Source organism: Elaeis guineensis, chromosome 6, assembly GCF_000442705.2.
Source record: "Elaeis guineensis isolate ETL-2024a chromosome 6, EG11, whole genome shotgun sequence".
In the NCBI taxonomy this organism is placed as follows: Eukaryota; Viridiplantae; Streptophyta; class Magnoliopsida; order Arecales; family Arecaceae; genus Elaeis; species Elaeis guineensis.
In genome coordinates, this window is record NC_025998.2 from 35,760,370 (window position 1) to 35,786,262 (window position 25,893).

Sequence of the window (25,893 nt, forward strand, 5' to 3'; positions counted from 1 at the left end):
TGTTTCTCCGACCGAGTCCCTGTTCTCTGTTTAAAGCCCCACCAGAAGCTCATCTTTCTTTACCATTTTTTTTGCCTCCACCAAAAACCCCAAAAGCTGAGAGTTTTCTCTCCAATCTCTCCCTTCCCCTTTCCCACTCCGACGATGGCCGCAGAATCGAAGACCAAATACGATCGCCAGCTCAGGTACCGCCTGTACCCCTTTCTCTTCTCCAGTCTCATAACGATGGCATAGAACTCTCTTGCACTCTCTCTTGCCGTTTATTGGCATTCTCTTCTTGCCCTAAGTTCCTAACCGGAGATTCCCACTCACTTCTAAGTCGATAGTTTCAGCCTTCAAACCGTAGAAAGTTTTTTTTTTAGTTTTTGGCCCAATAATCTTTGAACCCTTCTTGCGATTCGAGAGTTGGTTGCTCCATGTATGGAGCTGTCCCAGAAAAGGATAAAGACATACTTTTTGAGTGATCACAACATCAAGATCAAGATTTTGATGTGCGGATGTTTCTTCTAAACCTATTTCTTTAGCGACATCTTGGACTTAATTGGTCCTCCTGTTCCCGCAAACTTTAAGATTGATGAACGATGACAGTTCGGTCGGTCACGGTCATGGAGATAGGTAGATAGATTTTGATGTCCTGCATGAATTTTCTTATGGTGAATTACATTACGCATGATTTAACCCCCACAGCGTTAGTCCTCAAGCGCTCTTCTCGAATCGTTCCCCTTAAACCAAAAAAATTACAATTTTGATTTATCTTCTATTCAATTCTTCCTTGGCTTTCTTTCTTTTGTTATGTTATTTCCCATAAAAACGTGTAACAGGATCAGACGTGGTTAAACAGTAATGTTGAGGTTGCCCATCTGTGGTATCTTCTCTCTAAAATGTTTTAAATTCTGCACTTTGATTCATCGTCATTAAAGCAATCAAATAATCAAAAATCTGGTGCTTATGAGCTGATCAAGGAGATTAATATTGACTGCCACTTTGCTCAAGTTGCTTCTATGCTGTTCGTTTGCTGTACATGTTGCCACTTCAACAGATCCATGTCTTGTTAAAAATACATATATGTTCTAGTTCCTGCACGAGTATGTGCAATCAGGAGGGCACACAGGCACAAGTTTAGAACTGAGCTTATCTATTCAATTCATAGCAAAGAGAAGGGTGTTTATGTGTTTTTTTAGTTTTTAATGATAAAAAGTATAAGATAACTCCACATCTTTGTTGGTTCTAACTTAATTTCAATTGACTCAGTTTCTAGACAGCATGGTGGTCATATATATATTTATATATATATCTTAATCCATTCTCTGTAGATGATGCAGTCAAAATTCTCAACTTGTTTTTTTTTCTTTGAGCTTTTTGTTTGTGCTATGATATGCTTAATGCATACTCTTATCTGAACTGCCACTCGATCAATATTGTAGGAAAAGTGTGGTTTTTAAGTGTATATATACACGTATGTGTATATACACATACGTGTATATACACGGATGTATATATATATACCTATTCATATGTATATGTATATGTGTATGTATGTATGTATATATATGTATGTATATATATATGTATATACACATACATATATATATGTATATACCTATACATATGTATATGTATATATGTATGTATGTATATGTATATATGTATGTATATATATGTATATGTGTGTGTGTGTGTGTATATATATGTATATGTATATGTATGTATGTATGTATATAGTGCTCTATTCTTTATGTGCCTTAGTTTTCCACTACTTAGTAAAACCTTTTATGTATTGTTTCTTATTATCAAAATTTCATTTAAATTGCAGGATTTGGGGAGAACAAGGACAAGCAGCATTGGAGAAAGCGAGCATATGCTTGCTTAATTGTGGTCCTACCGGATCTGAAGCTCTGAAAAATCTTGTTCTAGGTGGTATTGGAAGTATCACTGTGGTTGATGGGTCTAAAGTGGAAGCATATGATCTTGGGAACAATTTTATGTGTATGCTCATCTCTTGCATTTTATAACTTCAACATGCTTTCGTTCATGTACTAACACTTTTTGGAAATTGTCAGTGGATGAGGAAAGCCTGGGGCAATCGAAGGCAAAATGTGTATGTTCTTTTCTGAAAGAGCTAAATGATGCTGTTAAAGCCAAGTTTGTTGAGGAGTCTCCTGATACCTTAATAGAAACAAATCCATCTTTTTTTGCTCAGTTTACATTAGTGATAGCAACACAGGTATGCTGCTCTATTTTTTTCTTAGATTCTCTTTTTTTTCTTCAAAATTTTGTGCATAAGCGTGCACTTATTTGTAGTCCTTAATGTAGTTGACATTTTATAGCTATAAAATAGAATAGTTTGGCATGCTTTCGGTAGACATCCTGATGCACATGGTTCTGGTCTCATGAAGGGGTGAACATAGTTCTTTGGTGTTCCTCACAATGCCATGTTGATAATATGAAAACCATGGAAAAGAGATATATTATTATTTTATTGATCCCTAAAATATAAAATTTATTGTTATTTCATAGGCTAGAAAAGGGAAGTAATTTTGAATGAAGAAGAAACATTGATTTAATTTTGGACGGTCATGAAGAGACAAAAGGGGATGAAAGATATATTGACCATGATCTAATAAAGGGGCAGAAGAAGAATAGATTATTTCTAACAAAAAAATTAACAACTAACACTGGATACAGAGGCTGTTATCATCAATGAATAGATGATAGATAAAAATCTGTTTGGTAAATTATATGTCAGTTCTGTAGTTGGTGACCTTCAGATGGTGTTCTAAGTGTTTGATGCCTAACCAAGCATTCTTAGCAGTAGGAAAGTGATGAACAGAGTGTTGATATGAAAAAAATGCTGTTCTCCCATGGACAGGTAGTAATGAATCAAGTGAGGGCGGAACATGCATTTGTATCATTTCACAAGAGGGATGGAACTAAGGATCGGGCAAATGATGTGCATGGATTGTTGGCTTTTATTTATTTATTGATGGACATATAATAGCTAATGCAAATTTTGGATGTCATAGATAAACTGAACAACACCCAAATAGTTATGTATGTATGTGACTCTCTAGCTTAATGTTAGAGTCCCTATTAGGAACGCAACTTGAATAATCAAATTGAAATATTTTTCTAGGATAAGTACTAATAGACATAATCATGTAGCAACATGGCTAATGGATTTAGTCTGGAATGATGATTTTGCATATGGGATAGAGGAGGTTGACTTGCACACCATAAAGTGAAATTTTAAGTTAATTTGCTTTTAGGAGTTTTTAGTCAGTCAATCAAAAGATCAAGGTTCCATCTACGCTAAGTTCACCTTTTTGAGGTGTTTTAGGTTAGTGTTTCATTCTTTGTTCGCTTAACAGCCAGGATTAATACTTGCAGTGGTCCTTTCCAGACTTATTTTGGTCCGCATCCAATTGAGTCCAGGTCATTGTGGATTAGTTGGCGAAGTATACGAACCCTAGATCAATCAAGAAGAATTAGGAGGGGTTTGTTCCTTATCCAAATGACTGAACCACTTATCCAAGTCAGCAGGGATTAGTTAGCCAAGTATGTGGACCCTAGACCAATCAATAAGAAGCAGGGTGGGTGTGTGCCCCATCCCCTATATTGGATGGATATCTTAGATTTCAGACCCCTCCTGGCTGCAGGAAAGTAGGCTAAAGAATAGGAGAATACGAAAAACAACAGGAAAAGGGGAAAAGAGAAAGAAAGAAGAAATTAAAGAAAGAGAACAATGGGAGAGGCCTTCCTAAACTATTTTTTTCTTTTCTTTTATTAGTGTCTATTGGATAAGTATGATGGCTTATTGTCTTTGGGATGTTTTGGGGAGTCATAGGACTATTAGAAGTACAACTAAGCTTGGAATGCGGATTTCAATTGAAACTAATAAGACCTTTTTCTTTCTTCTAATATCCACTTTATTCTTGAAATTTGGTTCCTTAAAGTCAACTTGAGGCTTAAATACTTACTTTTGTATTAACTGAATACTTTCCTGCATGTTACCAGAAATTTCAGTCGTCTGAAAGTCAGATCTGAATTATGACTTTCAGATCTTAGCAGTTGTTGTAGATAAGTTTTTGGAGGGCCGATCTACATCTCTTGAAGAGCAATAGATGGAAGCTATGCATCTGATACTGATTCACAAGTTTCCAATACTAGTTGATGCTAATGTTGAACTTATTTGTTTATTACAAGAATAGCAATGGTTTGTCTTGTCATCCACATTATGGGCTACCAATTGGTTTACAACCATTGGTAGTACGAACATTATGGAGATAGCCAGATAGGCCTACAAGATGCCTGTTTGCTTACCAATCTCATCTAAAATCTGTTTTCTAAAGGTAAAAACAATTGGTATCATGTCAGCATCCTACATCATAAGTGAAACTAAATACTTCACACATCCAACTTCTATAGTTTTAAAATGAAATTTAATAATATTTGTTAAATAATTTTTTCTTGAATCTTAATGCTGATGGCCTAAATATTTAAATCTTTTTACTAATATTTGGTAACTCAAAGCTAAACCTTTGGCATGGCAGTTGTTGGAAAATTCATTATTAAAGTTGGATAAGATCTGTAGGCAAGCGAATGTCATATTGGTTGTTGCACGCTCATATGGTCTCACTGGGCTTGTCCGAATCAGTTTGAAGGTAATCTGATGGGCATAAACCTGACTTCTGTTACTGCTTTAATATTTATTCCAAAAGTTTTCCAGAAAAGCTGTGCCCTTAGTCAATTGGACAAAATCCATTACTCCCTCTATCTATGAATAGGAGCACAATGTGATTGAGTCAAAACCTGACCATTTCCTAGATGATCTCCGCCTTCACAACCCATGGCCTGAGCTCAAACAGTAAGTATTGCTTGCCTTCCACAACTGATAGCCTGTATAAGTATTGTTAATTTGTCATAGCCATTGCTGACATTGACAAATTTTCTACAGGTTTGCAAAGACCATTGATTTAAGTGTGACAGATCCAGTTGTACACAAACATACACCATATATAGTTATTCTTGTTAGGCTTGCTGAGAAATGGGCTGATGCACATGATGGATGCTTGCCATCAACTAGACAAGAGAAAAAGGAATTTAAGGTATTGGCATGCAGATATTCTAAATAATTTGTTCTTCACTCTTCATTTTGTTCAGTAACTTGATTACCATGCATATTGATCAACCTTTCCCCTCTCTCTATAGGATCTAATAAAAGCTCACATGCTTAATTTAGATGAAGATAATTATAAAGAAGCTATTGAAGCCTCATTTAAAGTCTCCACTCCTCGAGGAATTAGTAAGTTGATGTTTTTATCTGAAGATCAATATTTATATTTATATCATTGAAATGAAATGCATAACCTCTGGGTAACTATGGAGTTAATTTTATCATCATAATAAGTTATAGTCTGTTGTAAAAAATGGGAATTTTCACCTTCTTGAGACAATGCAGCGTTTTTTCCCCAAAAAAACTGAGCTTCCTTGTGCTGCAAATCTTTCATTTAGGATTTCCACTTTTAAGGAGGACTGTGACTACGGTAAACATCTAATTTTGCTACAAGATTCATGCCAAGTTTTTATGTCCCAGCGAGATGGGGGGTGTCCTGGTCGTCCTATCCCATTCCTATGAGAAAAAAGGATCGGGACAAGATCGGGACTCCGAAATCCATCTGTGTAGGGAGAGAAGAAGAAAGAGGAAAGAAAGAAAGAAAGATGAAAAGGAGAAGGTGAAAGGAAAGAAGAAGAATAAAAATGAAAGAAAGAGAGGAAGAAGAAAAAGAAAGGAAGGAAAGAAGGAAGAAAGGAAAGAGAAAGAAGAAAAGGAAAAAAAAGAAGGGAAGTAATAAGAAAAAAAAGAAAAATGAAAGGGAAGAAAGGAAGGTAGAAGAAAAAGAAAGAAAAGAAGGAAAAAGAAAGAAAGAAAGGAAAGAAGAAAAGGAGAGAGATAGAAGATATCTATTGAGATAATTGTTGGGATAAGATGGGATAGGACAGCGGGTTGTCCCATTTCATAGAGATATCGGGGTACCTCTATTCCATGGGATTTAAAATCTTGATTTATGTACAATTATTCTACTTTATTGTGAGTCTTTTGTCCTCCAAAAGTATACTTTTGTGAAACATAATGCTAGCCAATTTGTATGTGTTATAAAGGCTGATCAGGTTTTTAGTTTTATACCTACAAATATGCTTGTATGGATGCATGCATGCCCGTGCAGTTGTTTGTCTGTGGCTGTTGGTGTAAGTAGCTGCCTCTATTGGTATGTTTGCTAATATATAAGACAAGCTTTCCTATGTGATTTGATCAATTCAATTTACTTTCACTATTCTAATAGTGCCATATATTTGTATATAAACAAGGCAGTTATCAGTATAATTTATGTCGGTGCTTGTGCCTGATATAGCAATAAAAGCATGCTAGTGGTGCATGCATGCATGTGCCTGAATTACTAATGGAATGGTTTGGATGACATGGAATAAACTCTCTAATGCAATTCTTAAATTCTGAGTATTTTTTTTAGTGATGTATGTTGGGGCGATTTAGCCGACTTTCCGATTCTGACTTTCGATCGGCCTGATAAGCACGACCTGCCGATTGTCAATCGGTTGGCCAACTGACAGTCGGCTAACCTCAGCCATCAACGAACTTAACCACGACAACTGTTGATCTCAGACCAATGACCATCGACATATCAGAATTATCAATCGATGCTCATTCGGATTTTTACGACTACCGACATACGATCGATGTACTGAGATTACCGACATATAGTCGGCTTATCTGAAACTACTAGTGTAGAAAGCGCATAATGGCCAGAACATGATCAGTGACCGGTATAACTATCATTCCCACGATCATATAATGTCGGAACGAGCGGGACCCACATGTCTAACCGTTACAGACGGTTACCAACTATTCGTCTATAAAAAGAGGTAAATGAACAGCATTTGGTAAGACAATTCTAAACTGATATTCTGCCATTCTAAATACTTATCTGCTATTCACCACTTTCCACTGACTTAAGCATCGCAGGATTCTTGTCGGACACAATTTCGATCAGTGTGGACTTTGTTTTGCAGGTGCTCTTCACCGACGACAGACGTAACAGGAGATTGGCCGCAACAGATTGGTACGTCAGGTAGGGGGAGAATACAAGCAATCATGGCAAGACCAGAGCTCAACATTCAACAGGATCAGTGAGGCAATCTTTCCATCGAAAAGATCTTCCTCCCTCACCTCCATTCGCAGAGTCTAGCTCTTCGTGTCCAATAATTACTACGGACGCACAAATTGCTGCTTTAATGCAGCAAATGAAGGTGTTGACGGAGGTGGTCCACAATCTCCAACAACAACAGACACAGCAACAGTAGCAACCGTAGGCGAAAGAGTTGGTGGCTCATTCAGTGCCATTTAGGCACAGCCGTCGTTCTCCACGACGTTCACCCTCTTCATCTTCAGAACGACGGTCGTCTTGGCACTCTCATCGAGTCGAGCAACCGCGTTCTCGATATTTCCGTCACACCGCTTATCCTTCACGGCGATCTTTTTCTCCTTCCCATGTACAGAGTATCAAGAAGGGGAAAAGGCCGCGTACACCTCCATCCTCAAATTCTTCAGGGGACTCTACCCCGGATTATCTCAGCAACAGTGGCTCGACGACTACGAGTGCAAGTTCAAGGAGATCGACCATCAACTTGTCTGATTTCAGGTGGAAGGTCGGAAGTCTTCCAACGACTGACTTTCACATTGTCCAATCCCTTTCTCAGCGCATCTTGGATGAGCCGATGCTGTCTCGATTCAAGATGCCGCTGATGGAGCCATACGACAGCTCCATCGACCTAATTGATCACCTAGAGCTACAAGGCTCTCATGATAATCCAGGGGGTAACCGACGTCCTCCATGTATTGGCTTTCTGGCAACTATTCGGAAGGCTGCTCGAGCCTGATATTCTGGACTTTAGTCGGAGAGCATAAACTCCTTCGAGCAGCTTGAGTAATCTTTCGTGGTCCATTTCAGCACTAGCCAAAAGGTGCCACGGACATCAGACAGTCTCTTCTCCATCAAACAAGACGAGACAGAGACATTGAGGGATTTCGTGGCTAGCTTCAATGCGGCCACACTTGAGGTCAGGGACCTTAATGAAGATATGGCCATATCGGCCATGAAGAGGGATCTGAGGAGATCCAGATTCACTTATTCTCTGGATAAGACTCCTTCGGACCTATGCTGAACTCTTAGAGCGCGCATACAAGTATTTTCGCATGGATGAAGGTGCTTCTGATCGGTGCCAGACAGAAGAAAAAAGTCAGAAAAAGAAGTAAAAGAAAACTGAAGCTCCGATCGAACCAAATTGGTCAACTACCAATAAGCGAGCTTCACCTCATCAACGGAGTCCAAAGTCGAGTAATTTTGACAACAGGTATGACTCTTATATTTTTCTTTTTGCTCCTCGTGCGCAGATCTTAATAGAGATTGAAGGAGAGGAGTATCTTCGACATCTCCCACTGATGAAAGTGCCATCGAAGAGTCGTGACAAGAAGAAATGCTGTCGGTTTCATCGTGATCACGATCACGATACCGATCAGTATATTCAACTCAGAGACGAAATAGAGGCTCTGATTCGATATGACTACCTCAAAAAATTTTAATGAGATCGTCTGACTCAACTTCTCACCGACCAACAGCTTTAGCTACAAGTTGAGGAACGTTCAACAATCGGCCAACGGCGGGAGTAATCAATATGATCTTTGGGCGATCGAAAGATTGGGGGGCAACTTTTGAAAAAGAGTCGGTAAAGAAATGACGACTTGACAATGTAATTTTTTTTCAAAAGATAATGTTAGGAGAATACAAACTCTGATGATGCTGTCGTCTCGACGACGATAGCAAACTATAATGTAAAAAAAATTTTAGTTGATAATGAAAGCTCAACTGATGTTCTTTTGACTTTTTTTCGATTGCGATTACCGACTGATCGACTCAGAAGAGTCTATGCTATAGTTGGTTTTACTGAAGATGCAGTTACTGTGGAAGAAAAAATTACTCTCTCACTAATCGTAGGAACAGATCCACAACAAAGTATTGTTCTCCTGACGTTCATAGTCGTTCGAGTTTCGTCGGCTTACAATGCCATACTTGGACGATCCGGACTTAGTGCCTTGAGAGTAGTAGTTTCAACATAAGATCATTTACTGGTCTGATTCCCAACAAAAAATGGAGTCAGAAAAATGCGTGAAGATCAACAACTTGATCAACGTTGCTTTTTGATCTCTACAAAGAATAATCAATCCGAAGATTCTTTGTCCGTTGATAAATTAGACCAAAGAGAAAATGAAGAAAGGGGTGAACCAGCCGAGCAACTGGTTTCTATCCCGTTAAAAGAAGAAGATCCTGAAAAGATGGTCCAAATTGGGTTGTAATTGTCTGATCCGAAGCGGCAACAACTGGTGAATCTACTAAGAGCAAACGTCGATATTTTTGTTTGGTCGGCAACCAATATGCTAGAAATTCTTTCGGAAGTAATAGCTCATCGGTTGAACATTGATCTTAGTATTAGATCGGTGAAATAAAAAAAATGATCTTTTGCTCTTGAAAGGCAGAAGGTTATCGACGAAGAGATCGACAAGCTCCTCGCAGCTAGCTTTATCAGAGAAGCTAATTATCTCGATTGGCTCGTCAATGTAGTGATGGTGAAAAAAATCAATAAAAATAAAGAATCTGCATCGACTACATAAATCTAAATGAAGCTTTGTCCAAAAGATAATTTTTCTTTGTCAAAAATCGACCAACTAATTGATGTGACTTCGGGACACCGACTTTTAAGCTTCATAGACGCTTTGCGGGTTATAATCAGATTCGGATGACATTCAAAGATAAGGAGCACACTGCCTTCATAATCATAATCAACAAAGGCGTCTATTGTTATAAAGTAATATCGTTCGGTTTAAAAAACGTCGGAGCTATTTATCAACGGCTAGTCAACAAACTATTTAAGACACAAATCGGACGAAATATGAAAGTCTACGTTGATGATATGATGGTGAAAAGTCTTTAAACTTCTGATCATGTTCGGGATTTGGAAGAATCCTTCGGCATACTTCGACGATATCAGATGAAATTGAATTCGATTAAGTGTGCATTTGGAGTAATTTTTAAAAAATTTCTTGGATTTCTTGTGTCACAATGAGGAATTGAAGCCAATCCCGAGAAAATAAAAGCTATCATCAATATGAAGCATCCAAGCTCCAAAAAAGAGATACAACAACTTAATGGAAGGATCATCGCACTTAGTCAATTTATCTCAAGGTCGGCAAAAAGATGTTTGTCCTTCAAGATTTTGAGACAAACAAAATACTTCTCATGGTCAGACGAGTGCCGACAATCCTTCGAAGATTTAAAAAGATATCTGACATCTCCGTCATTACTTACAAAATCGAAAGTGGGAGAAATTTTATATCTCTATCTAGCGACTTTGACATAAGCGGTTAGTTCGGTACTCATCCAGAAAGATGAAAATCGAATTCAATGGTCAATTTATTATACCAACAAGGTTCTTCATAATGCTGAAATAAGATATTCAAGAGTGAAGAAAATGATCTATGCTCTAATTATATCATCACAGCGACTTCGTTCGTACTTTCAAGCACATTCTATAGTCGTTTTGACAGATCAGCCGTTGAAGGTAATTTATACCGACCTGATATTTCAGGATGAATGGCAAAGTGGGCTATAAAACTCAGCGAGTTTGATATTCAATATCGTCTACGACCGTCAATGAAGGTATAAATTTTGGCCGATTTCGTCGTTAAGTGTTCTATATCTGACAATAACTCTGAGGATTAATCCAACGATAAATTAAAGCAAGTTGAAACTCCTGAGGCCAACTTAACATTGGTGTGGGTGTTACATATTGATGGAGCATCCAATGCATAAGGCAGTGGAGCTGGTCTCATCCTTACCAATTTCGAAGGGATTGTAATCGAATATGTCCTTTGGTTTAATTTTAAAGCTTCAAATAATCAAGTCGAGTATGAAGCTCTCTTAGCTGGTTTGAAGATTGTCAAAGAGCTTGACATTGACAACCTAAAGGCGTTTACCGACTCAGTTGATTATCGGGCAAGTTAAGGACGAGTTTGAAGCTCGAGACCTCGTTATGATGAAGTATCTTTAGAAAGTAAAAGATCTTATATCGATTTTAAAATATTTTGAGATCTTTCACATTCCAAGAACAGAGAATTCTCGAGCTGACGTATTTTGCCGATTTATAATCACTTCATTCAACTCGCTGGATCGGACGTTCATCGAATGTCTTGAACAACCGAGCGTTGATAAAGTCGAAGAAGTGCTACAAATCGATGATGAGCCAAGCTGGATGGATCCGATCATCCAGTACTTGACTGATAGAATTCGATCTGCAAATCCTTCAGAAGCCAAATGGCTACGATGGATAGCCTCACAGTACATTTTGATGAATGGATAATTTTATAAAAGATCATTCTTTCTTTCTTTATTGAAGTGTCTAAAACTGACGGATGCCGACTACGCATTTCGAAAAGTTCATAAAGAGATTTGTGAAAATTACTTCGGGGCAAATCATTAGCTAATAAAGTCTTATAAGGATATTATTGGTTCATCATGAAGAAAGATGCAGCTGAACTTGTCCGAAGATATGAACCATGTCAGAAGTATGCTAACATACAACATCAATCGGTCAGTCAGCTGACATCAATTGTTGCATCATGATCCTTCGCACAATGAGGATCGACATACTTGATCATTTTTCTCCGACATCCGATCAGAAAAAATTTATAGTTGTCATCGATTATTTCATCAAATGGGTAGAAGCTGAATCCTTGACACAAATCACTGAAAGTAAGATGGAAGACTTCATTCAGAAGTCAATCATATATAGATTCAATCTATCGCACACGATCATCACCGACAATGGTCGACAATTCGACAATCAGAACTTCAAAGAGTTTTGTGCAAAATTTCATATTACACACAATCACATCAGTCGGCCATCCACAATCCAACGGTGAAGTGGAAGTAACAAACCGAACAATCCTATATAGTCTCAAGATCAGATTGAATGAAGCTAAAAGTCTCTGGATAAAAGAATTATATCCGATCTTATGGGCATATCAGACAACTCGTATACCGATAGAATCACCATTCAATCTAGCCTATAGGACGGAGGCGATGATTTCACTTGAGATCGGATTACCATCAACAAGAGTGGAGCAGTATAATAAGCCGAGCAATTCTGAATGTCGGAGAGCTGACCTAAACTTTCGAAAATCTGACAGCAAGCTTAAGTTCGGATGGCAGCATATCGATAATGAATAGCCCGGTATTACAATGAAAAGGTCAAGCTGATGGTCTTTCGTTTAGGAGACCTGGTCCTAAGAAAAGTCAAAGTTTCAAAGCCTCTAGATTAGGAAAAATTATTTCTGAACTGAGAAGGACCTTACAGAATAATCGAAACACTTCGACCGGGAGTATATCGACTAGAAGCCCTTGATGGGATGGTTATTTCTCGAACTTGGAATATCGGTAATTTGAAGATGTACTATCAATAAAGTTGTTCACATGTATGACATTCGAAATGAAATATTGGGATTCAGAATCATGGAAGCTTCAGTCATCCACAAGTTATCTACAAAATGACATTAGACCGACAAATAATCAGTCATTTTCTACCAACTATATCTCGATTTTTTATTGTAAAAATCGACTTACCAACTATATCTCGATTTTTCATTGTAAAAACCGACTTACCGACTATATCTCGGTTTTTCATTGTAAAAATTGACTTCAGTCGAATGCCGACTTAGTTTTAACTAAACGGAATATTATGCCGACTCGACTCCGGTTGAGTAGGAAATACACCGACTTGACTACGGTCAGTCGAAGGATATTCGGCTTATCACCATCTATCAGATACCTAAAATATATGTAAGCTAAGTTGGCTGACATCCAACTAGCAGACAAACTCTATTATGATTAGAGGACGACATTCAATTCAATAATGGATGATTGAAAATTCGACTATTATTTAACGACATTAGATTCTGTACTCAAGAAATTTCTTTTCATTCATTGAAGAAAAAGATTACAAAATTGGACCCAAAGGTCTGATTACAAAATTGGACTATCTAGTTACAAGAAAAAAGAAAAAGTATTACACCGATCACCAGTCGGCTTCTTCATCATCTTGCTCCGGTACTTCGGTGGTTGGAACTGGTTCGGTGGTGGGAGCAAGTTCTGGTGCAGTCGGTGCATCTCCTTCAGTCGGCACGGTGGTCTCTTCAGCAATCTCTTCTCCCGAACTAGGAGGGATGATGCTGCTCAGGTTCCAAGTCCGGATACAATCTCTCGATAGCATCTTTATCGTCCTTGTATCCGAGACAGTAGGAGGCAAATCCTTCCTCGAGAATTTCATCCTTGAATTTTTATGAATCTTTGAAATTCTCGATGGCCAGACTCAAAGCACCTCTCGCCGACTCAGTTTCTTCTTTCACGGAAGCTGACTCTGCATCGACCAGTGCCAGCCTCTCCATGGTGGCTCGATGCCTTTTGTGCTCCGCTTCAAGCTCCTTGATGCATCCGTCTCTCTCTCCGAAGCCGACTGATGGAATGCTTCTTGCTCTTGATTCGGGATTCGAGAGATGCGATGCTCTGACGAGCCAACTCAAGTTCGGCTTTGGAGGACCGCAGGTCGGCCGTCATACGGAAGATCTCTTCTTGGAGCATCTTCTCCCGTTCAGCTGCTGTTTGAAGCTGTTCAACGGCAGCAGTCTTTTCGGTGTTGGCGGCCGCCACTTTGTCCATCCATGCCCGACGAAGATCGGCAATCTTTCGATATCCGCTCTCTAGAGCGTATATATCGTGTGCCCATTGAAAGGAAAAGACAAGTCGGATCAAAAAAAAAAATCCTGTTGACTCACCCCAAGCATCATCGGATAAAATGAAAAAAATATTTCGGACACTGTCCGATTTCTCCTGTTCTCCCTATCAGTTGGGAGAAGTGTAGTTTCGATGAGTCGTCTGGTCAATGACGAATTGGCCAAAGCCGACTCATCGGCGGAGATTCGGATGTCAAAGAGGGTGGGAGGCCCGTAGATGATTCGTCATCGGCAGAAGTAGCCGACGCCTTGCCCCAGTCCCCAGTCGGCGGTCGTGCGCTTGAGACTGTTACAAAATCGATGCTTGACTGCGCCTGAGATCGCTCTACCGGAGGAACAGCTGGCGCAGCAGCAGATTGTTCAGGTTCAGTCACGATTTCTGATTCGGCCCGCACCCCCACTGATGGAGCTGTTGATGGTTCTACCGCGGCATCTTCGTCTCTCGTCGTCCCGACTCCAGTTGACGGCACTTTGATTGGAGGAAGCGTTGTCGGAGCCGACAACACTATAACCGGCTCGGGAGCTGTCACTGACGGAATGTCGGGTTCCCCTGTCGGTACCGACTGGGAATCGATCCGACTTCTTTTCGATGGTCGGGATGATCCAGCGTCGGTCGCTGTCCTCTTCTTGGCAGCATGTAGGCGGATGTCGGCAGTCGAAACTCATGCTCTCGTCCGCATGACTACAATCAAAAGATAAAGTTTAGTATAAAATTCAAAAACAAACAAAAAGAAAAGTGATGTGACTGATTATGCTATACCTAAAGAAGTTACCGAACTAAGTCCGGCATCATAAAGAGCCTGCTCTGTCATCAGCTCTCGTTGCGGTGGAACTTTCATATCTTTAAATCGGAGAAAGTTTTCCCGATCGATGGTATCAATCCGACTATGCTCGTTGGGGCTGGTTCTCAGATCGCACCAGCGTGAAGGAAAGCTCGAAGGAGATGAAGAAGAAATGAAGAAAAATTGATTCTTCCATCCATGAATGGACGATGGAAGATCGGAGATAAAAGAAAGATCCTTCTTCGGGTTGAAAAATCACCAACTCTTGGCCTTGAGATGAGGACGAAGAACAAAGAAAGCCTGAAAAAGAGGACGAGGATTGGCCGGATAAGACGACAAAATAAGACGAAGCTGATAATCAGCCGGATGGAGTTCGGAGCCAGCTGAGCCGGACAAAGACTGTAATAATCAGGAAGATTCCGAACGAACTCCGAAATCGAAAATCGAAGATCGGTCTGAAGGTCCTCGACATAAAATGCAACCGGATCCGGAGGAGGAGAGTTCATCCGATCGTCGGGACCAGGAGCAGAAAGCTGATATTCTCCAGGATACAATACTGTTTCCGGAGCCATTCGACATTGGGCTCGGACAAGGAAGAGACTTTCGTCTTTGGGTCCGAACGAGAATTGTCGATCGAATTCTCCGACCGACTATTCCGAAAAGATGAAGCTTTCGTTTTCTTATTTGCCATTGGAAATAAAAGAACCTAGAAGAAAAAGAACAAAAACCTAAGAGGGAGGAATAGAAACTCAACCTGGAACTAGGGATGACGCAAAGAACAGAGAAACTTGGAAAGCTCCTAACACTGGGGCAGAATCTTCTGTTGCAGAGAAGAATGAAGAATGTAAAAGCAGAAAGTCCAAATGAAAGTGATTTTGTATATATAGGATCCTTCAATGGTCCAGATGAAGTCATTCAAATTAGGATTTTCTCAGATGTGGATACGTGGCTACATCAAGACCGATCATCGATCGGACAGTTCGACGCACCTACTCCCAAATCACGCCATCTCACCATTATCCGCGTGAACGGCATAGAGCTAACGACATCTGGACACGTGGTCAAAATCTACTAGTCAGAATCAAATCGTCCAGATTCTTCGGATGCCGAATTATCTTTCCGAAACGACACCCCAATAATGATTTTATAGTTATCGAAACAACTAAATGACTGGAGATCTTTTGTATTTCAAAAAATCATTAATGCCTGCAATTGAATCGGGGCTCGAGACAACATGTGGCAACTTCCTTCGTCCAACGTGACAGACTACGTGATAACATGCATGTCAGACTACTTTGGACTTGGGAGTGGGGGGCAACTGTTGGGGTGATTTAGCCGACTCTCCGATTCTGACCTTCGATCGGTCTGATAAGCACGACCTGCTGACTGTCAATCGATTGGCCGACTGACAGTCGGCTAACCTCAACCCTTAACGAACTTAATCACGACAACTCGGCTGATCTCATACCAATGACCATCGGCATATCAGAGTTACCGACCAATGCTCATTCGGATTTTCACGACTACCAACATACGATCGATGTACTGAGATTACCGACATATAGTCGGCTTATCTGAAACTACCAGTGCAGAACGCGCATAATGGCCAGAACATGATTAGTGACGGGTATAATCATCCATTCAACATTATATAATGCTGAAACGAGCAGGACCCACGTGTCTAACCGTTACAGACGGTTACCAATTATTTGTCTATAAAAGGAGATAAATGAACAGCATTTGATATGACAATTCTGGGCTGATACTCTGTCATAAATGACTACCAATATACGATCGATGTACTGAGATTACCGACATATAGTCGGCTTATCTGAAACTACCAGTGCAGAACGCGCATAATGGCCAGAACATGATTAGTGACGGGTATAATCATCTATTCAACATCATATAATGTTGAAACGAGCAGGACCCACGTGTCTAACCGTTACAGATGGTTACCAATTATTTGTCTATAAAAGGAGATAAATGAACAGCATTTGATAAGACAATTCTGGGCTGATACTTTGTGATTCTAAATATTTTTGTGCTGTTCACCACTCACTGATTTAAGCATCGGAGGGTCCTCGCTGGACACAATTTCGGTCAGTATGGATTTCTTTTTGTAGGTGCTTTTCACCGGCGACAGGCGCAATAGGGGATTGGCCGCAACAATGTATTAGCATAAATAAAAGAAAATGTCACGCTCTAGATTGCTGTCGCATATAGATCTTGCTGTAATACGGCATGGAACACTTAGGCTCACAATGATGAGACTGGAACATGATAAATATGGTCTTTGAAAGGGAACGTTTTTGTAGGAGCTATAGAAGAACACATTAAATAGCTAGAAATAGTGAAAAGAGAAAGTAGTTGATAGAAAAGAAAAGAGGAAAACTATAAATGAAAATAGAGAAGGGGATGGAGAGGATGAGGAGTACTCTGTCAATGAAGGCCTTCTGCATAATATTTGATTATCAAACACCAAGGCACCATGTGACCCAAATGCTGCAAATTGAGAGCAGGTCATCATATTATCAGGTTTATGAGATGGGCCAGTGCAGTAAACTCTGAAACCATTAACATCTCATAATTCTCCGAGGCTGTTGTAGCATAAATTGAGATTAAGTTCATGATAGGCTTGATCTGATAGCATATTGAGAAATCCAAAGAAAGATTCTTGGCTTTTTAGGAAATTGATATTCGAATTGATTGCATTACAAGCTCCTATTGGGATATTTTCGGTAGTTAGCGAATAGTGCTGCATTGCTTGCCAAGTGGTGTTGATATTGGCAGTTACAGGGGGAGGTTAGGGATTGTGTGTTTGATGTGTTGCTAATCCCAATGAGTCAATCTGGTGGTTCTATTTAATTTGTTTGTCTTAGTCTTCCTTTTAACACTTATTGACACCTATAGTGGTGGTTTGACTTGATGAGCACAATGTAATTAACTTTTAAGTCTGCATGTGCAGGTATGGGAAATTAGTATTGGATTGTTGATAACTTGATTGTACGTTTGGAAGCTAATGCTTGTTTCCAACAAATTAGGTTCTCATCTTTGTCAAATTATCAATGATGCTGCTGTTCAAGTGGACTCAACATCGCCAGATTTCTGGGTTTTGGTGGCAGCTTTAAAGGTGAAGTCATTTCTGTTATTAGTTTTCAAGGTTCCACCTCTCATATCATTTGTGCTATAGAAAATTTAATGGCATCTTTTCAAATCATATTTTTGCTTAAATGAAAATTTCCATTGGTTCTTGTGGTAACATATCAAAAATGCCAGTGACATTCCTGGATATTTATTCCATGGCCTTTGTTGCATTGTGATGTTAGAGCTCTGCGAATACTAGATTTAAAGTCCCATTTCAACTTAAATTCCACTTATTTGTTCTTGATAATGCTGGGAAAGGATATTAGAAGAGGAAGAAGGAAGAAAGGAATCAGTACTTGTGTCAAGGTGATGGAGCCCAATTATATATTTAATATGTGTCTAAATCAACAATATTAAAATCATACCATATATATTTGAATCTGATCTGATGATATCATTCAACCATTCAGGTACATTTGGTTCAGCAAAAATAAAAAGTGAAATAGGGGTCATTCTCATAGGAGTAATTGTTTTTGCAAGTTATTCCTATTTTTGTTTGGCGAAAATATCTGGAATCAAGGTCAGTTTCAGTATCAGTACTGCACTGGTACACTATGGTTCTGCACCATATTGTATCACACTTGGTATGGTAATGCCTACTAGTTCAATATTGGTACAATACTTTTTGTCTTTTTTGTTTTTTCAATTTTTTTTGTTCTTAAGGACTATTTTGAGGTTAATGAATGTTTAAGGGTATTTAAATGTTATTTTTTAAATATTGTATTAGTCGTGAGAGATCATGTGGTTGCTTAATAGATGCAATTGTAATAATTAACATAGACAATGCATATTCTTGATCCTGAAAATACATAGATCCAGGGTTTGCCATACCGTGCCGAACCGGCCGGTACACCCCATCTCGTACCGGACCGGCGGGGAACCGGCACGATTCGGCCGGTAAAATCGGTACACCAGCGGTACCGAAGAGTAAAGAACGGAAAGTGAGAAAGAGAGAGAGGGGAGGGAAGGGAGGGAGGTGGGAGCCGCCGGAGGGCTTCCGAGCCCCGTATCGTCTGATAGGGCTTTCAAGAGAGCAAAAAAGAGAGAGAGCGCTCGGAGGGAGGGCGGGGAACCTACTGGACAGACGGTGCCTCCGTTGCGAGGCTCTCGGTGGCCGGTGAGCCGACGGTCTGAGGGCGGTCGAGCGGGCGGAGCCACCATCTCCGTTGCGAGGCTCTCGGTGGCCGGCGAGCCGACGCCGACGGCCTGAGGGCGGTCGAGCGGGCGGAGCCCCTCCGCGGCTCCGCCCCCTTCTTTTTCGAAATAGACGACGTCTGTTTCGATTTTTTTTTTTTGTTTTAAACTTATGAAGTCGGCAACTGGGTTGCCGACTTAATAATTTAAAAAAAAAAAAACAAAAATCGTGAAGTCGGCAAATCATTTGCCGACTTCACTTAAAATCATGTTTTTTAAAAAAATTACGAAACAGGGGTGATGCCTCTGTTTCATGCCTGTAGCACCGCGCGCGTGGATGGCGCCCTCCGACGGCCCCGCCGGATCCTTCCCCTCTTTTCTTTTTCTTCCTCTTTCTCTCTCTCTATTTCTCTCAATGTCTTTCTTTTTTTTTCGGTTCGGATCGTCGGTTCGGTACGGTATGAAATCATACCGAACCGTACCGCCGGCCGGCTGAAACGGCCGGCGGTACCGGTTCAGCAAACCTTGCATAGATCAAATTGATTTAAATTATAAAATATATACTGACATCTGGTTCCTCATCGAATGACCATGCTGCTCATAGATTATGAGATCTTATTCATTAGTCAAAGCCCTGGATATGACTGCAACCCTGATACTGTACCCATCTTTGCATCCCATAATCTTGGCCTCATTCTTGTCATCTAGATCTGACACCTCATAGTCCTTCGGATCCCATGAGTGATGGTCGCTCAGTTGCCCGAAAATCAATCTCTACATGTTTTTCTGCAATTTTCTTGCTCTCTTTAAAGTCGTAAAGTGTTTTTTCATCAACTGTTAGACCTTTTATGTGTATTTCTTACATATAATCATATTGAGATAACCACCAGTAGGACTGAGCAAATGACCAAAATTCGAACAAACTCACCCAATCTAACCCAATAAATATCTGTTTCGATCAGTTGAAAGACATAAATCGGGTGGAATTGGCTTGGGGTTTGTAAAAAATTGATTATTTACGGTCGGATTCGGTTCCTACACTTTAAATCCGTATGAAATCGAACCTAACCGATATAGTATTTCACAAATTTTCATTTTGGGACGGCATTGTTTAGACTTCAATACTTCATTTTAAAAAACACTCTGTCACCCATTTGGATTCATGGGAATAGTAATGCTGAATTATTGATAGAAGCATATTAATTTGAGACAATTTTAAAGTAAAAATTTTCAGATGTAGTTGCTTTCAGATGAGTAAATCTTTTCTTTTTCTGTTTTATTTTGTACAAGTTCAAAAATAAGTCTAAAATTTGTAACTTATAAGATTTAGGTTTTTTTTGCATTAAATTGATAAAAAAAAGTAAATAAGCTTGAGTGGGTCAACATTGGATTTAAAATCAATATTAGATCAACATTGAAGTCCAAACCGATGCAACTTATCCAAACTCGTTACAAACCGTTCATTTCGGTTTCAAACGGTTTATATATGATAAACGGTTGGAAGTGGGTTGAATTTTCTTCAATCCGATTGGATTCGGTCGGATGAAATTTTTCTCTCAATCCGACCGAATTCGACCTATGCTCAGTCCTAACCACCCGTTAGAACCATACTACTTGCATCTCCAACCGGCCCATAATCATCACGGTGTGCTCCCAACCTATGTCAATATTCTTCTCCTGCTTACTAAAATTCATTTGCAAATTTTTTATGCACGCATGCCATAGACCACCTGATTCATCACCATAAATTACTTAAATTGAATCTACAATTTTTAAAAAATAAATAAAAGTTTAATTTTTTATATAAATTAGTGAATTTTATAATTTACTTAATATAATTTATAATATTATGTAAAAACTATGGATGTTATAGAAAATATGCCCCAAGTACAACTAAACATTACCATATTTTTGATATTTTTTGTAAAATTAATAATTATTTAAGTGCTTAAAAATTTCATAATTTACATCATAAAGGAACATGGTCAAATTACTTTGGAAAAAATAGTTTACATTATCTACATGGAATGCTATTTTTTCTATTTCAAATATTTTTTAATATTTAATTATTTTTAAATAATAAATATATACTTAGTTATAAAATATATAAAATATTAATTTTAATTCGGATTAATATAAAATCTTATCAAGAGTGCTACGATTTTTTCTGTTTAGCACATGGATATGCTGTAACTGTGACCTATTTTTGAAATTTTTTTGAATTTGGCCTTAGGTTTGGGTAGCCATAATCATGCCCAAATTTGAATAGCTTGCCATCAAAATTATATAGCAAGTAACATGCATACCTTCAAACATGATATCTTTTTCAATTTTTTGAAAATTATTTTATTGTTATTATGGTTAATCCAAAAATATTTTTATCTAAAAAATAACTAGGCCAACAAAAATCATGATTCCTTCTTCTATGCATAGATCATTCTTAGATGCCATGAAATCATGCCAAAATACAAAATTTTGGCATGATTTTGTCGATTCTTGGCCTATTTTAGCATCAAAAAGAAAAAAAAAGAGAGGAATGAGTAGAAAATAGGGAGGACTATACCTGATTTTGGTGAAATTTAGCCTCAAAATTGGCAAGAAATCCCACTTCTCTGAGTTTTTAAACCTAAAACTACTGTTTTTGAGGAAGAAAAAGGAAGAAAAAGGTAGGAGAAGGCCACGGGATGGCCTTCATGTACTCCCTTCTATTATTGGGGTGGAAAGGGGCCTGAACAATCCCAAACCGCTCTGTACCAAGCAGAGCTGGGCAGTCCCGCTTGATGGCTCTTTACTGACTTGAACAGTCAAACTGACCTGATATTGTGCTGGTTTGGTTGGGTATGTCCCATACTGGGTGGTTTGGTTTAGTAAGGCATTCCTTGCCCTGGATAACTCTAGGCTAACAGTGCTTCCTGCATACAAAAGATAATGTAAGTAATTTTTTGTACATACTTCCTAGGATTTGCATGTTTTTCTTCATCCTTCAAATATGCTTTTTTGCTATTATCATGACAATAATTTTTATTCTTTCCCGACATTTGGATATAAGATAGATGTCACAGTAAAATTAAGCTTCATCAAATTACATAGGTTAAGGATATGAACGTCTAGTTAATGCAAGATGAATAATGAGCTTATTGGGAAAGATAAGAGGCCATACGATGAGATTTATTCTGATGCCAAGTAGTGGTACTTGGTGGCCATGGCTTATTCAATGAAAGAGGTTTTGTAAAGCACTCTGTACAATTGCAAGGAAAAGTCATTGTTCCTTGAATGAAGCTTCAATGCTTAACAAAAGTGCTGTGATGTAGTTCTGGCAAGTAAGAGCAAGGTAAGTTAGAATTGAAAATAGAACCTAAAATTCTGAAAAGCCATCTTGCAGCAGCTTAGTGTAAAATTTCATATTGCGCATCACCAATTCATCTATTTCTCTCATATCTGAAGTTAGATCAAGCAATTACTGGCTCATGGAGGAGGTAGTTCAGATAACATATTAATGGGTGAAAGGCTTATTACCTCTGAATAATGCTGGATTTTTATTCCTTCTGGGATTTCCTAATGGTTCAGCTTTGCTCTTGGTCCCTGTTTATTTGTATGTAAGATCATTACCCACATTATACTTACCATCTAAATAGTATGGTTTGTAAAGGAGTCTGTGAGTGCAAAATAAACAAAAGTTTCTATTGTTTCATATTTATGAAGTCTAAGAGTATCCTGTATATCCTGTGTATATTTAAGTGATTTCTCATCTTTAGGTAGATACAACTTAACATCCTACATTCTAAGCCTAATCTTTCATAGTATTGTTCTTCACAGGAATTCATTGAGAATGAAGGTGATGGAGAGCCACCTCTCGAGGGATCCATACCTGATATGACATCTTTAACCGAGTTAGTGACTGGATCCTGATGTACATAACTCAGTTCTTTTTTTGAGTTACTACATTTCGTTGTATCATTGGTTCTTCTGTTGTACAGGTACTATGTCAGCCTGCAAAAGATTTACCAAGCTAAGGCCGAGTCTGATTGTCTTGTGATGGAGCAACGGGTGAGAAATATCCTGAAGAGAATTGGTAGAGATCCTGATGCCATCACAAAAGCATATATTAAAAACTTCTGTAGGAATGCTAGGAAGATCACTGTAAGTATTCTCGTTTCCTTTAAAACTAAATTTTGTTGAGTCATCTATTATTTTTCAACTGAGATCTTCCTAAGTACCTTAGCTACTATGTGTTGTTCAACAGATCGGCCGGTAGGCAGACTTTTTCCATGTATTTGTCTGCCTCCAAACATGGCTATATTCCTTCAGCAGTTTATGCCAACTGCTTCATTTTCACTTTATTATTGTAAAAGTTATATGCAAACTGTAAAATTGATCTTATGGATGTTGTCGTGTTTGATCACAAATTTTGAAACTACCATCCTGGAGAATAATCATGTCACTGTTGTTCTGTTTCTTTAATATTATCAAATCATTTGTTGATCCCTCTTTCACAGGTGTGCAGATACCGCAATATTGAGGATGAGTTCAACACTCCTAATCTGCCAGAATTACAGAAGTACTTGACAGAGGAGGATTACAAGTGAGACCCTTAAAATGGTCATTCTGACATGTTACAAGATGTTTTGTGTGTGTATTTAATTTTATATTATTCCTTCACCATATGATCCTAAAGTAGTTGACCCTGATATTTTTCTTGTAAATTATCAATTCATTTACCAATATTTTGAAGCATACTCAGGGGAAACTATTGACTGGACCAGACACTCCACCACCCCCACTTCCTCTTCACACATAGTTGTTTAAGTTGCTTAAGGTTGCTGGAATTGTTACGCTTATAAAAGTTTTTTGGAAATTATATTTGATTTATTAGTGCTTGTTGAGTGCGAGCCATTTCTATTGAAATATAATTCCAACAAACTTTGTTTTGTTACAGTAATGAAGTTGTGTTGGCTTTGGTACTTTCTTCTCTCCTTTCTTCCACTTAAACTTGCAGTCGATACCTTTTTTTTTTTTGGTTTTTTCCTTAACTGCTTTGCCCTGTAAATGTGTCTTTTTCCTCCAGATTTTTTTTCATCCCATGGCTTTCTTTATTTACTGGCTTCTTTATTGTCTTGCCTCGTGTTTCCATTCCATTGAACTTTGATTGTGCAACTTTATAATGTCCAAATTATATGGTCAGATTATAATATGGCTATTAAGTTGGAAGCATATCTTGCAGTAGGTTAATTCTCTCCAAGACCATGAATGTTGCTTATTTCCTTTTTCTATGCTTTTAATTGATCTTCCATGATTATTGTATTATTATAAAAGAGAATGAGTATAAAAGCATACCCTAGATGTGCCTTTTGTTTGCAAGAGGTTGTGGGTTTTGGGTATCCTGGTGGCTGCATATGGCGTAAAGTTTCCATGGGACAATGTGTGGAACAAAAGATGGACTCTTTGCCCAGTTTGGTCCATGTGGCTTATTGCTAGCAAAAGGCTTGCCCCATTTTGTCTGTCACACTAACCTTGCCCCAAGAAAAGGGCAACAAAGAGGAAAAAAGAAAGCTTTATGAGGTGACAGTTGACTTGGACGTCCTTGAGGACTGCTGATTACCTGATCAGACTATTTTGCAAGAGCATGATTGTTTATGTGCTGTAACTTGAAGGTGGAATGCAATAGGTAACCTTAGGCTTGTTTGTTATGGTTAAGCTCTGATTTCAATGCCCTTTTTTGTGCCGAATACATGTTACATCATAAACATTTCAGTTTTAAGGAACTTGTGGATCTCAGAATGCCTGAGATGTATAGTAGATATTAACAATCGTAATTCAACTTCAAATTACATGCTGATTATTTGATATACGGGTGCTTATAGGCAAAATGCTTTGAAACTTATGCAATTCTGATGTGTTAATTAACAGTAGCGGTCAAAAAGCAGCGTCTTTTGAGGAATTACTTATTTATATGTTTGCAGTTTTGCTGTTGGCTTTTATATTCTACTTCGAGCTGTTGACCGGTTTGCTGCTAATTACAACAGATTTCCTGGCATATTTGATGGGTATGTCTGGAAACTCTTGATTTGTTTTTTTGTTTTTGTGTCAACTTCCGTCATGAAAGTTGCTTAACTATGTCAAGATGGTTTTGCACAGTGAAGTGGACGAAGACATTTCAAGATTGAAGACTATTGCAGTAGGATTATTGAGCGACTTGGGATTCCATGGTCCGGTGTTATCCGAAGATCTAATCAATGAAATGTGCAGATTTGGAGGTGCAGAGCTGCATGCAGTTGCTGCCTTCATAGGGGGAGTAGCTTCCCAAGAAGTAATCAAGGTTTGTCTCTTAAGTTCTCTTATTAAGCTCTTCTGCAAAAGCATGCTCATGTATTTATGGCTTGTTTCAGCTTGTGACTGAGCAGTTTGTGCCATTGACTGGGACATTCGTATTTAATGGAATTGATCAAAAATCACAAGCCTTGGCATTATAATTGCAAGCATCAGCTGATAAAGGTATCCTAACTTTGTGTCCAAGGGATAATGAAATTTTCAGTTCTCTTTTTTTTTTTTTTTTTGCCCGGGAGAACTTAAATCCTCTTCTTTTGCTCATAGGACTGGCTGCCGGTGACATCGGACCTTGCTCGAAACCAATATATGGAGATTCTTGCAAGTCTTGCAAGGCCAAAGAAAAAGGAAGTCGGCGATCACCATTGAAGAGGTCTACTTGTTATGATACAAAATTTTTGGGGGACATTGCTTGTAGTGATCATTATATTAGCCAGAACTTCATCCCAAATGGTTCATTTGTTGGCCATGTATGCGTACCGCTCGTAGTTGCTGAAAGGTTGTAGACTGTGCCTGCCTTCATATCAGGAATCTGTGTAACGGGGAATGATTCGAAACACAGAAATGGTCCTAAGCTGCGTCCTTTCGACA

General features: G+C 38.7%; 1 protein-coding gene across 1 annotated transcript; it reads left to right on the forward strand.

Annotated features, from left to right (window-relative positions):
* On the forward strand, positions 1–25,893 carry LOC105046818 (NEDD8-activating enzyme E1 regulatory subunit AXR1). The gene is made up of 15 exons (XM_010925544.4): positions 1–185; positions 1,814–1,986; positions 2,061–2,224; positions 4,551–4,661; positions 4,785–4,864; positions 4,955–5,105; positions 5,209–5,302; positions 17,742–17,830; positions 22,795–22,868; positions 22,956–23,118; positions 23,475–23,560; positions 24,939–25,022; positions 25,114–25,294; positions 25,365–25,470; positions 25,570–25,893. Exons 1-14 carry the CDS (start codon positions 145–147, stop codon positions 25,446–25,448), a joined length of 1,575 nt encoding a protein of 524 aa, XP_010923846.1. The 5' UTR covers positions 1–144; the 3' UTR covers positions 25,449–25,470; positions 25,570–25,893.